This window comes from Artemia sp. Qi Xiang Cuo, chromosome 6 (assembly GCF_049724085.1).
Source record: "Artemia sp. Qi Xiang Cuo chromosome 6, ASM4972408v1, whole genome shotgun sequence".
Lineage (NCBI taxonomy): Eukaryota > Metazoa > Arthropoda > Branchiopoda > Anostraca > Artemiidae > Artemia > Artemia sp. Qi Xiang Cuo.
In genome coordinates this window covers 48,990,884-49,004,553 of record NC_142799.1, presented here as the reverse complement: position 1 = coordinate 49,004,553, position 13,670 = coordinate 48,990,884, and the positions used below count along the sequence as shown (strand labels likewise).

General features: G+C 34.5%; 1 protein-coding gene across 1 annotated transcript in view; it reads left to right on the top strand.

The window, feature by feature from the left end:
* Positions 1-13,670, top strand: part of LOC148951319 (uncharacterized) — a 108,725-nt gene that overhangs the window by 32,920 nt on the left and 62,135 nt on the right. Inside the window, exon 2 of the mRNA XM_089090805.1 lies at positions 9,098-9,309. Coding sequence (XP_088946931.1) covers positions 9,098-9,309 — 212 coding nt within the window. The remainder of the gene's footprint in view (positions 1-9,097; positions 9,310-13,670) is intronic.

Genomic DNA, 13,670 nt, shown 5'->3' with positions numbered 1-13,670 from the left:
CCCCCCATCCTACTAAATATTTGGAGGGGTGTACTTTTCTGGGATGATTGTCATTCTCAATGCAATTGTCATACGAAAAATAGACTTGAATGTAAAAACAGGTTCTGAGGCAGGTAGTGATGGCCTTTTTTAGATTTAAGCGACCCTTGGACATAACCAAGGAACAAAAACTCTAAGAAACAGAAGTTTTGATTACAATATATGTAGCAGCAAAATCTATTAGTTTTATAGGTTTTATAATATGTAATATTTGTTAATTTTAAAGTTGTTAATTAAAAACTATGTAAAGATAAAAAATTACATAATTTTTGAAATTGGGGCAAAATTCCCCCTAAAATCGGTACGATCTTGATGGAAATTGTAGAAGGAGATTCATTATGCATGAGCAGTCACCAGCATCTACGCAATATATAATTTCTAATTTTACCAGAGAAGGATGGTCATGCAAGAATGCTTTTTTTCCCGAGGGTGATTGTATTGAGCCAGTTGTATAGAATTATTGAAAGAGAGTTCGTTTGAATGAACATGATCTAGTCCCCATTTCAAACAGTTCATGGTAACGAACTGTAAGTAAGGAGCGACGCGGCTCAATAGTAACTGTAATTCCAAAAAACAAAATTTTGATATCAATAGACGCATCAAAAGAATCGGCTCATTATGCTGATTCCAAATATACTAGAATCATTAAGTTTAGTGTTATCCAGCAAAGGCTACGAGCCCGGAAAAATTTGCCTGATTTTCGAAAAAGAGGGAAAACACCACCTAAAAGTCAAAGAATCTTAATGAAAGTCACATCATCATATTTGTTTTTTTTTTCCCGGAACGGGGGGTCGTCCCGAACCTATGGTCCTAGAACATCGGGGAGAGGGCTCATTCGAAGGGAAATTAAAAATTCTAGTGCACTTTTTAAGTGACCAGAAGGATTGGAGGGTAACTAGCCCCCCTCCCACGTCCCCTTTTCCCCAAAATCATCCGATCAAAATTTTGGGATAACCATTTTGTTCAAAATAGTTGAAAGGTGCAATAACTGTGCCTTTGGAGATAACACGGCTCCCCATAGTCCCTGGGGAAAGGTCTAAGTTATAGAATTTGTCTATTGTGTAGTCTACGTATAGTGTTTGTTATTGGGAAGTGTGCATACAATTTTCACGTGGGGGGGGGGGGTGTGAATATCCTGATGGAAGATTTTCCAGGTGGAAAATTTTCCATGGGGAGAGAAGTTTCCGAGGGGTGAACTGTTCAAGGGCAATTTTGCACTGGGGGAATTTGTCATAATTAATATACGAAATTCTTTGTTTTGTTCCACTTCCTTTTTGTTGACTGAATTTTATGCGTGGAGATGTTAAAGGTACGGTAAAATTATCGGGGGTGAATTTTTCCCGGGCTTGGATTGTCAAGAGGTTCTTTTCATGGAGGGGGGATTTTTTCGTGGAGGTGGAGACGGATTTCCCAACATTGTTTAAAAAACGATCAGAAATTAAATTAAAAAAAACAAGTTTTTTGAACTCAAAGTAAGAAGCAACGTTAAAACTTAAAACGAACAGAAATTATTACATATATGAAGAGGGTTATCCCCCTCCTCAACACCTTGCTCCTTACGCTGAAGTTTGAACGTTGTCCAAATTCTTTAATAAGACTTTCCTGAAACACAAGGGTTGTTTAATTAGAACAAAAAGAAGCTTTTTTAAAAGTGTGAAGAGCGAGCTGTTAAGGAAGGCGTTGCCCACTTCCTGTCCGTAATTAAATAAAAAAAAGTTTTTTTCAACTGAAAGTAAGGAACGACGTTAAAACTTAAAACGAACAAAAATTATTCCGTATATGAAAGGGGCTGTCTCCTCCTCAACGCCTCGCTCTTTACGCTAAATTTTTTTATTGTTTTTAAAAATAAAGAGTTGAGAGAAATTCAAACTTTAGCGTAAAGAGTGAGGCGTTGAGGAGGGGACAGCCCCTTTCATATACGGAATGATTTCTGTTCGTTTTAAGTTTTAACGTCGTTCCTTACTTTCGGTTAAAAAAACTTGTTTTTTTTATTTAATTTTTGAACATTTTTGAATTAATACAGGTTTTGATTTTGGCTCACCGTACATGAATAATTACAACAAAATGTGCATATTAATTTTACTTTTATTTGATTAAATGGCTTTCTCGAAACTTGTTTAATTTTATTTACGAACGTTTTTATTAGTAATAAATATACGTAACTTGCGAATTAACTTATGTAACGAACTTCTATATTCATATATTTTAATACGTATATTAGGGGGTTCGCCCCCTAGTCAATACCTCGCTCTTTACGCTAAAGTTCCAATTCTTTAAAAATGACCCTTAATCACAAAGGCCGTTAATTAGAATAATTAGCTCTTATGAAAGTACTAAACAATATTTGGCTTAAAGAGCGAGGTATTGACTAGGGGGCGAACCCAATCGTATACGTAATATTTTCTGTTCGTTTTAATTTTTGATGTTGCTCCTTAATATCAGTTGAAAAACTTGGTTTTTTTTATTTAATTTCTGGTCTTTTTTTAAAGAATGCTGGGAAATCCGGCGCCCCCTTCATAGCAATGTCCCTTCCCCCATGAAACTTCCTTCATGGAGAGATCCTCCCACATAACCTCTGAATCACCCCCTCCCCCCACTACCAGAAAAAATCCCCCCTGAAAACGTCTTTATACTTCCCAATAACCAATACCTTATGTTAACATTGGGTAAAGTTCATAACTTTCAGCCCTCCTCTTGGGGACTTCGGGGGATTAAGTCATTCTAAAAGACAGTTATCATATTTTCAACCATGCTGAACAAAATGGCTATCTCAAAATTTTGATCGGGTGACTTTGGGAAAAAATGTGCGTTGGAGGGGGCCTAGTTACCCTCCATTTTTTTGTCACATAAAAAAGGCACTAGAACTTCCAATTTCCGTACCAATGAGCCCACCCACGACATTCTAGGACCACTGGGTCGATACGATCGCCCCTGGGAAAAAACAAATAAATAAATAAACACGCATCCGTGATCTTTCTTCTGGCAAAAAATGCAAAATTCCCCATTTTTGTATATAAGAGCTTGAAACCTCTTCAGTAGGGTTCTCTGATACGCTGAATATGATGATGTGATTTTCATTAAGGTTCTATAACTTTTAGGGGGTCTTTCCCCCTTTTTTCTAAAATCAGCCAACTTTTCTCAGGCGCGTAACTTTTAATGGGTAGGACTAAACTTGATGAAACTTCTATATTTGAAATCAGCATTAAAACCTGATTCTTTTGATGTATCTGTTGGTATCAAAATCCCGTTTTCTAGAGTTTCAGTTACCAATGAGGCGGGTCGCTCCTTACGTTACAGTTTGTTACCATGAACTGTTTGATAATTTCTTTTCGTCTTAAGTTTTAATGTTGCTCCTTATTTTGAGTTGAAAAAACTTTTTTTTAATTTAATAATTAAAAAGATCAAACCGAAGGAAAGTTCTGCAACAGGGCCAAAAAGCTATTGAGCGGAAATTCCAAGAATTAGTGAAACGGTATTTACATAGCCTCCCACTTAGAAAATATATCTGCGGGCGGTATATCATTTGTTCCTAAACGTATATAGACTTGGAGTCCATAAGAAATAAATCATTATCTTAGACCCTTTACCCAATAAAACTAACGGTGATAGAGTATCACATAGTTGAACACCATCTATTTGTTTGCCGGAAAACGGATTCTCTTATGGAGAAAGAAGTCCATAAGCCTCAAAAAAGCGTTTTGGGCCCATTTTTTCAAAATTTTACTATGAGAGGTGCTTAAGGTGAATTTAATGAACATTCAGATGGTCAATAATGCAACCTCAAATCTTGCTTAACCTCTAATTTTGTATGAAAGTGCAGAATGGGTGCTCAAGGGATGAAAGCTTTCCTTTTTTGTGGAGACGATGATTTGTTTTGGAAATTTATACTTGTTCCAAAAAACAAACACATTAAATGAATTCTTTTTCTCGAAGCATTGCTCTGCAAAATTTAAGCTTTAGCATAAAGTGTGGAGTTTGTGGGGAAAATAACCCTCATCATTGGACGGAGGGTGCCCGCTCTTTAAGTTAAAGCAAGGCCGTATTAAGGGCAACGGTTAAGGGGTTTGACCCCCCCCCCCCCCGAAATGTTTTTCCAACTCGTAAAAACGTTATAAAAATGCATAGAGATACATTTTGATGCGTTTTTAAAAGATTTTTCAACCCCCCCCCCCTACCCGAACAAAATGCTGGATAGGGCCTTGCGCTAAAGTTTGAATTTTTCACTTGTTGATGGATGCTTTGAAAGGCATAAGTAAGTAAAATATTTGCAATTACACTTTAATTAGATTTGCTGCATTCATAAAAGCTTTCAGTAAAGAATTTTTTGCGTAAGGGGGCGGCAGCTCCCCCATATATGAAACAATTTCATATTTCTATTCGTTTAAAATTTTTAATGTTTCTCTTTGACTTGATTCGCAAATTTTAACCTTTTTTTCGTTTAATGTAATTAAAGACTTTTCGTTAGTATTTTCTAGAACAAAAATAATGCGACAACCCTCTATCTATGGTTTTCTTTAAACACGATTTCTGTTGTAAAACCGATTGTGCGAAAAAATCTTTTTCGTCACAAAAAAAGTTTTAAATTGCATCTAAGGAAATATCTAAATATTCCCTCAATAAATGAAGTTATATATTGAAAAGAATGGATCTTGATATGTGACTTATTTATGCTGAAACATTAGGGTGCAATTGGTTTGAATGAGTTTCGAATAAAATTAAATGCACTAAATTACGTGATGGTCACCATTTCGATTAAATAATAATCCAGGATTTAAACTTGTCGCTTGGGTGTTCCTGTCAAATTTTTGGGATAGTTTCATTCATAAACAGGCCATATTTTCAAGTTTTTATAAGGAAAGCTTTCACTTGTTTTGAAATATCCAAATGTCTCTTTACCAATGAGAAAAATAATTCTGAAGACTTTGGTTTTTTTCAGCTTGAACATATGGTGACTATATGAACGTAGCCAGAAAAATTTAGAGGCTGAACGGTTTTAAGATATCTTTATTGTTAAAATAAAGTACAGTTTGCAATAAATATCTAATTTGTGATACATTCTAATGTGTTTTCAGAAAAAAATGTTTTTGGAGGGTTATCGAATAGTTCTAACGAATGAATCGCTTTATATCTTGCAAGTGACTAGTAATACTACAATAATAACTAACATTGCAGTACCAATCCAGTTTTGCCCAACACAGCTTCACACGGTCCTCTTTCGCACCCCTTTTTATCAAAGCTTCACTTTTAGGCATCCCCATAAAGTTCCGATTGCCCTTAAATCCTTCCCTCGGGCCTCTTCCGGCCTTATTTGAGGATTTGTTGTTTTTCGTTTGCCCTAGAAAAGCATGATCTTTGGAAACCTATTATCTTCACCCAAAAAACAGGAACTAACAATCTTAACCTGGCTTTTATACCAGTCCTATCAAATGGGATAGTACTCTGTTTTATATGTATCTTATTGTTTGATATACCGTCAGTCAAACGGTTTTCTGAAAATACCCTATGTTTACAGAACGGGTATCTGAACTAGACCCTTGGACAGTTATACTGGGAAACTTAGCACATTATCTTCAAAATTGGAAGCACCCACATATCAGAGTCATTCTTGCCTACTTTTATTACCGTATGAATTGTGCATTGTCAAATGTGCATTGTCAGTTTAATATACATATAATGATATTTAGTAATCAAAATGTTAGTATTATTTGATTTATTAAAGTTATAAAAGAACATTTATATTTTGTTCACTAAAGTGCAAATTATGATCTGGCCTAGGGAAGGCCTAGGGGTTTTGAGCCCAACTTATGTTAATTTCTGCTCGTTTTGAGTTTGACTCGGTTATTTATTGTTATTTCTGTTCGTTTTGGGTTTCATTTATTTATCGATGCTGATTTGTGGTAGTTTCACGCTTGGTAGATTATTTGATTTTATTTTTGCTCATTTTTGTTTAATGGAGTTCTTTACTTATCTTTGAAAAACTTATTTTGTAGAAAAAGTTTTTTTTTAATTAATTTCTGTTCGTTTTATATTGACATAGTCTTTTCAGAGAAAAAGAAAATAGTACTTTAAATCTATTCGTTTTTTTAAGAATTTATAGTTTGGCATGATATTTGCATGCTGGAGAAAAATTTTCAGCAATTTTTAACAACATACACCCTCTTAAAAATCTGGACACAAGCAGTAGTGTTTAATTTAGTTTCATACCTCCTCTTGTTGATCTGAAATAGAAAACTTGATACCATTCACAAAAAAATCTGTTTACTTTCTTTGATAGCTTGGATATACTTACGCTATTTTGATTTGGCTAAATTTTTAAGAGCGGAAGCAACCCCGAAAGTTTGAACATAATACCCTCAGTCGTTCTTGGGACACTGCTGAGATGCCTTATTGGGAATTAGCATTAACACAGTGCATTTTGATTAAATGTTATGGCAATATTTAGTTTGGAGCCCTTTTTGAAACTTCTATAACAACTTTCTATATAAACTTTATATGCCCCCAGGCCATAAATTACAACCCTTGCACTGAGGGCTCTGAGGGGGTTATCATCCTAAAAGACCTTATTTTAAAAACTTTCAACTACGTTGAACAAAATGAATATCTCAAAATTTTGATTGGATGTGTTTGGGAAAATGGTGGGTGTGCGAGGGGTCTTAGTCGCTCTCCAATCCCTTTCAACTATTAAAAAAGGCACTAGCCCTATCATTTCAACTTTCAACTACGTTGAATAAAATTGCTATCTAAAAATTTTGATTGGATGTGTTTGGGGAAAAGGTGGGCGTGAGAGGGGGGTTAGTTGCCCTCAAATAACTTTCGACTATTAAAACTGGTACTATCCCTTTGAAATTCAAATCGAATGAGCCCTTTTCCAAGTTTCTACAACAAAGACTTCAATAAAAACCTTATATGCCCCCAGGGCATAACTTATATCCTTGCCCTGAGGGTTGTGGGGGAGTGTCCTCCTCAAAAATATATTTTATATCTTTAAATCAATTACAGTGAACAAAATGGCTATCTCAAAATTTTTATTGGATTTTTTTGGGGGAATGATGGGTGGGGGGGGGGCTAGTTGCCCTCCGGTCACTTTCGACTATTAAAAAGGGAACTAGCACTTTTGATTTACCATCGAAACTGCCATTTTTGAAACTTACACAACACAATCTTCTATAAAACCTTCTGTACCACCAAAAGATAACCTAAAACACTTGACCCAAGAGTAGAGCGGGAGTGTCCTCCTTAAAAACATATTTTCTTCCTGGGAATCAACTACGCTGAACAAAATGGCTATCTCAAAATTTTGATTGGATGTGTCTGGGGGAATGATGGGCGTGGGGGGGGGGCTAGTTGCCCTCCAATCACTTTCGATTACTAAAAAGGGCACTAGAACTCTCAATTTCCAACGAATGAGCCCCTTTTGAAGTTTCTACGACAACCCCTTCGATTCGAAGTGCCCTGCTCTAAATGAAAAAAATAATAAATAGTACAGAGTGTCAACATCGTTCTTTTATGTCCTCGGGGCATAATTTAAGACCCTTGCCCTAAGGTTTGTTGGGGAGTGTCCTCCTCAAAAACATATTTCCTATCTGGAAATCAACTACGCTGAACAAAATGGGTATCTCAAAATTTTGATTGGATGTGTTTGGGGGAATGATGGGCTAGTTGCTCTCCAATCACTTTCGACTATGAAAAAGGGCACTAGCCACTCCAATTTCCAATCGAATGAGCCCTTTTCGAAGTTTCTACGACAACTCCTTCGATACGAAGTGCCCCGGTATGGAGAAAAAAAAACATTGTGCCCACATCGTTCTTTACTTAGGCAGCGCTAGCGCGCTGCCTATGATAGTGATTTATTCATGTATCTATTATTTTTTTTAGTTTTACTTTTTTTATTTCAGTATTGTCATTTTTGGTTTGCAAGTGAAGTTGTGAATATATTTTACATTGTAAACAACTATATTAAACAATCTAATGGGTTTCCCCAGTGATTGTTGAAAGCTGATATTTGTGTTGTTTTGTTAATAAACTTATCTTATCTTTGAAGATGTAAACTAATTTTGTCGAATGAAATTGATCTATGAGTGTAATCGTTTTTATGTAGCTCTTCCTTGTAAAATATTAGAGGCAAATAGGTCTTTTAAAATTGTATTTTCACTTTGAATTAATTTTCTTTTGCTTTTGCTGTTATGGAAGTAAGTTGTTGGTAAGGTGCTTCACATCGAGGGCCTCAATTTAAAGCGGAGATGTGTGAAGATTAGAGCATTACAAAAATTTTTATTACAATATGAGAAAGTCACAAAAGTTAAAAATCAGCAATGGCAGAAACCCGGCCTATTTTTTTTCTCAAGTTGCTTGAAAATATAGTTCAAATATTTTTTCTTGTGGAAGAATCTTCGCCTATGAGTAAGGTGGTTGCTCTTTGGTTCCGCCCTTTGAAGCTGGTTGGAAACTGGGATAGCGATTGGACCCCTTCCCCTTTACATATATACCTGAATTTCGAAGCAAAAATTTGGGGGGGGGGTAGATGCCCACCGATAATCGAACAAAGAATTTCAAATTTAGCGCACCAACCACTCGACTAGGAGGGAATTACTCTGGATCACAAACAGTGGCACAAACCTTGAAAAGAAATTTTGTGGGTAACTCGAATTTTTCTGAAGTTAAATTTTTCTTCTTTAAAAAAACATCATGTCTTTATTAGAAAGAAAAAGTATTATAAGCTTAACAAAAATCTAGGTTTACGTGATAGAATTTATGCCTGCAGACAAGATAACAAATTCTCCCACCCTCCCCTTTAAGTTGTACGAAGTACGAGGAATATATAAAGGAACTTATTTTGGAAGGGCACAAATTTGGTGGCACAAAAGGCGAATTCTGCGGGAAACACATAAGAAATTATAAAAAAAAAATTGTCAAATTCTCAAGATTTTAGCACTTCAAAAATAGATATTAGCTAAAACGCATCACAGAAAATAACAGGGTGTGTGAATGAATTCGGACGGATAACTACTTTAAATTTCTCTAATAGGCATATTCATGTATACTACCTTTCATATTTTAGGAAGATCGCATGACAAGTCATTCGTTCTTTTTCGGCTTGGTCAACCAGCTTCTGAAGGTCTTAGAGTATTTGCAGAGACAGGAAGAAGTGATATCTTGGATGCTCAGTCACAGGGTGAAGGTGGAGTATACGATGAATTTAACGCACCTCCGCTATCTACTGGAGTGGGAAGGACAGAAGCAGAATTTTTTGTTGATGGTAATCATTCACGGGTAAGGCCTTAAAAGTTTACCTTTGTTTTATAGCAAGTTAATTTGTTTTCCGAACATATCACACTCATTGTTAATAAGAATTAATATTAAAAAATGTTTTTGAAAAAAAGTTTCTCAATCAAAAGTAAGAGGTTTAAACAAACAATTAAAACAAAATTAAAACAAACATAAATTTCTATCAATAAACAATGAAACCAAAAACAAACAGAAATTAGAATAAATAATCGCATCAAATATAAAAATAGCAGATATTGGTATAGATGAGTAAATAAATCCTAAACGAATATAAATTAAAATAAATAATTCTGTGAAACTTAAAACGAATATAACTTACCAATAACAAGATATGGCTACCACCCCCTAAACCTAATGCTAAGGGATGGCAAAGTATTAAAAACGCTTTTTTCGGGAAAGCTTCTATATGTCAATTTCAAACAGTTCGTGGTAACAAACTGTATGTAAGGAGCGACCCGGCTCAATAGTAACCGAAACTCTAGATAAAAGTATTAAAAGCGTTTTTTTTCGGGAAAGCTTCTATATGTCAGTTTCAAACAGTTTGTGGTAACGAACTGTAAGTAAGGAGCGACCCGGCTCAATAGTAACCGAAACTCTAGAAAACGGAATTTTGATACCAATAGATACATCAAAAGAATCGAATTTTTATGCTGATTTGAAATATATAAGTTTCATCAAGTTTAAGTTCAAGTTTAAGTTCATTTAATTTTTCATTAAATCACTACAAGACAAAATAACACTCGTACAATATAAATCAGTGGAAAAGAAAATATTTACAGAGGGTGCCTACACAGTGAGTTATACTCGAAAACAGGCACCCTAAAAAAAATAATAAAAAATAATAATAATAATAACGAATGATGAAAAGAAATTATAATACACTAGATATACTCGGAAGAAAACTGAGACACCACACTGAACCCACAGGCCACACCTCAAATCAATATATTACCACATAATTAAATTTGTATCAACAATAGCACCGGCCAACATAATGACTTCAAATAAATAAATAGTTATCTATAATTAATTATTAGATATAGCTTGAATTTAGCTTTAGAAACCCGAATAGAAAATCGCGAATCTATATTACTTTCATAAATATTCCAGAACCTTATTATTGAATTTTTAGGAGAAAATCTGGATCTTTCAGTTCGGATCCTAGGGCAAGATAATTTGGCTGAACTTCTTCTTAAACAATAATTATTGTGGACAAAAGAAACTAAAGAGAAGTTACTAGAATTTAAAGCCAATGGTAATAATTCTTTTATTTGTTTTAGTCTGAAAAGGACACAATGGACAGGAAGGACTAGATCAACTGGCAATATTCTTAAAAATGTATAAAGGATCTTAGTAGGGGATTTATCGGGGAGGGAAGATGGGGAAGGAAGGAGTGCTTTTAACGTACGAAGGGCATTATTTTGAAGAGGTTGAAGGGGCTTAAAAAAAAGGGGCTTAAATTATTTAAAAAAAATAAGAGTTGTGAGAAAGTCAAACTTTAGCGTAAAGAGCGAGGCGTTGAGGAGGGGACAGCTCCTTTCATATACGGAATAATTTCTGTTCGTTTTAAGTTTTAACGTCGCTCTTTACGTTCAGCTAATAAAACTTGTTTTTTTTTAATTTAATTTTTCAACGTTTTTGAATTAATGCAGGTTTTGATCTTGGCTCACCGTACATGAATAATTAAAACAAAATTTGCATATTAATTTTACTTTTATTCGGTTAGATGGCTTTCTTGAAACTTGTTTAATTTTATTTACAAACGTTTTTATTAGTAATAAATATACGTAACTTACGAATTAACTTACGTAACGAACTTAATACGTATATTAGGGGGTCCACCCCCTAGTCAATACCTTGCTCTTTAAGCTAAAGTTTGAATTTTGTTTCAATTCTTTAAAAATGACCGCTTAATCACAAAGGCCGTTAATTAGAATAAATAGTTCTTATGAAAGTACTAAAAAATCTTTGGCTTAAAGAGCGAGGTATTGAATAGAGGGTGAATCCAATAATATATGTAATATTTTCTGTTCGTTTTAAGTTTTGATGTTGCTGCTGTTGCAGTTGAAAAACTTGTTTTTTTTATATTCAATTTCTGATCTTTATTTAAATAATGCTGGGAAATCTGGCGTCCCCTTCATAGCAATGTCTCTTCCCCCATGAAAACTTCCTTCATGAAAGGATCCTCCAACATGACCCCCGACCCACCCCCCCCCCCACTACCAGAAAAAATCCCCCTGAAAACGTATGCATACTTCCCAATAACCAATACTATATGTTATTATTGGGTAAAGTTCATAACTTTCAGCCCTCCTTCGGGGGATTAAGTCATCCTAAAAGACATACTTATCATATTTTTGGACATACTGAACAAAATGGCTATCTCAAAATTTTGATCGGGGAACTTTGGGGAAAAAATGAGCGTGGGAGGGGGCCTAGTTGCCCTCCATTTTTTGGTCACTTAAAAATGGCACTAGAACTTTTAATTTCCATTCCATTTAGCCCTCCCACGATATTCCAGGACCACTGGGTCGATACGATCACCCCATGGGGAAAAAAAACAAACAAACAAATAAACACGCATCCGTGATCTTTCTTCTGGCAAAAAATGCAAAATTCCACATTTTTGTAGATAGGAGCTTGAAACCATTACAGCAGGGTTCTCTGATACGCTAAATATGATATTGTGATTTTCATTAAGGTTCTATAATTTTTAGGGGGTCTTTCCCCCTTTTTTCGAAAATTAGCCAAATTTTCTCAGGCGCGTAACTTTTGATGGGTAGGACTAAACTTGATGAAACTTGTATATTTGAAATCAGAATTAAAATCTTATTCTTTTGATGTTCGTTTACATGAACTCTTTGAAAGTATTTTTAGTAATTTTAAAAGAACTATTTATTCTAATTAAACGGCCTTAGTGATGCAGGGGTCATTTTTAAAGAATTGGAATAAAATTTGAACTTTAGCGTAAAGAGCGAGGTATTGAAGAGTGGGTGAACCCCTTCATATCGCGTATATGAGGGAATTCACCCCCTCGTCAATACTTCGCTCCTTACGCTAAAGTTCGAATTTTGTTAAATAACGGCCGATATAAGCAATAATCTGTTTGTGTTATTTTCCGACAAATCTTAGTATTTAATTTTAACAGTTTCATAACCTTAAGCAGTTTCATAACTATGATTTTTATGTGATAATAAACCAAAGATGCTGTATGTCTTCGGCGTGTGGTTGTTATTAAATAAAAAAAAACAAGTTTTTTCGGCTGAAAGTAAGGAATAACATTAAAACTTGAAACAAACATAAGTTATTACGTGTATCTTTTAAATGTCTTTTCTTTCATTCATTTCAGTGATTTGAGAATTGCTCACCTTGTGACTTTCATTTTCATAAAAATAGTTTACACTTCTTTGGCTGTTTTGTTACTATGCCTTACAAAATTAGTTCCGCAAATATCGCTAATTTTTGTTACGTGGGAGAATCTTTCCATGGAGAAATTTCTCGTGGGGGAAGGGATTTTTCCATTGAGGCAAGCTGGATTTCCTGACATTATTTAAAAAACGATCAGCAATTAAATAAAAACAAGTTTTTTCAACTTAATGTAATCAGTAGCATTAAAACTTAAAATGAACAGAAAATATTATGTATATGAGATGGGTTGCCTCTCCTCAATAACTCACTCTTACGCTAAAGTTTCTTTTTAACTTTTAAAAGAGGTTCTAATTAAACTTTTTTTTATTCTAATTATTTTTATTCTAATTTATATTCTAATTAAACAGCCTTTGTGATTCAAGAGTCATCCTTAAACAGCTGGAACAAAAATAAAATTTAGGAGGCCATTATTAGTTAAAACAAAGTAAAATTAATATGTAAATTTCGTTTTAATTATTCATGTACGGTGAGCCAAATTCAGAATCTGTATTAATTCAAAAAAGCTCAGAAATTAAATTCACAAAAACAAGTTTTTTAACTGAAAGTAAGGAGCGACATTAAAACTTAAAACGAACAGAAATTATTGACTCTGTCTTGTGAGAAAGAGTCAAACTTTAGCGTAAAGAGCGGGGCGTTAAGGACAGGACAGCCAATTTCATTCACGGAGTAATTTCTATTCGTTTCAAGTTTTAATGTCGTTCCTTACTTTCAGTTAAAAAAAAACAACTTGTTTTTTTATTTAATAACCTTAAAGAGTGAATATGGCATCTCCCTTGCCCTCCTTGTGCGTACGTTGGCCATAGCTCTTACAATATTTTTTTGTCCATTTTTATCATTACCTTGGGGGTACTATTTGCATGTAATTGAAAGAATAACCTACATCTTAAAGAATTTTGGGAGGAAAGAGAGTCTTAGTC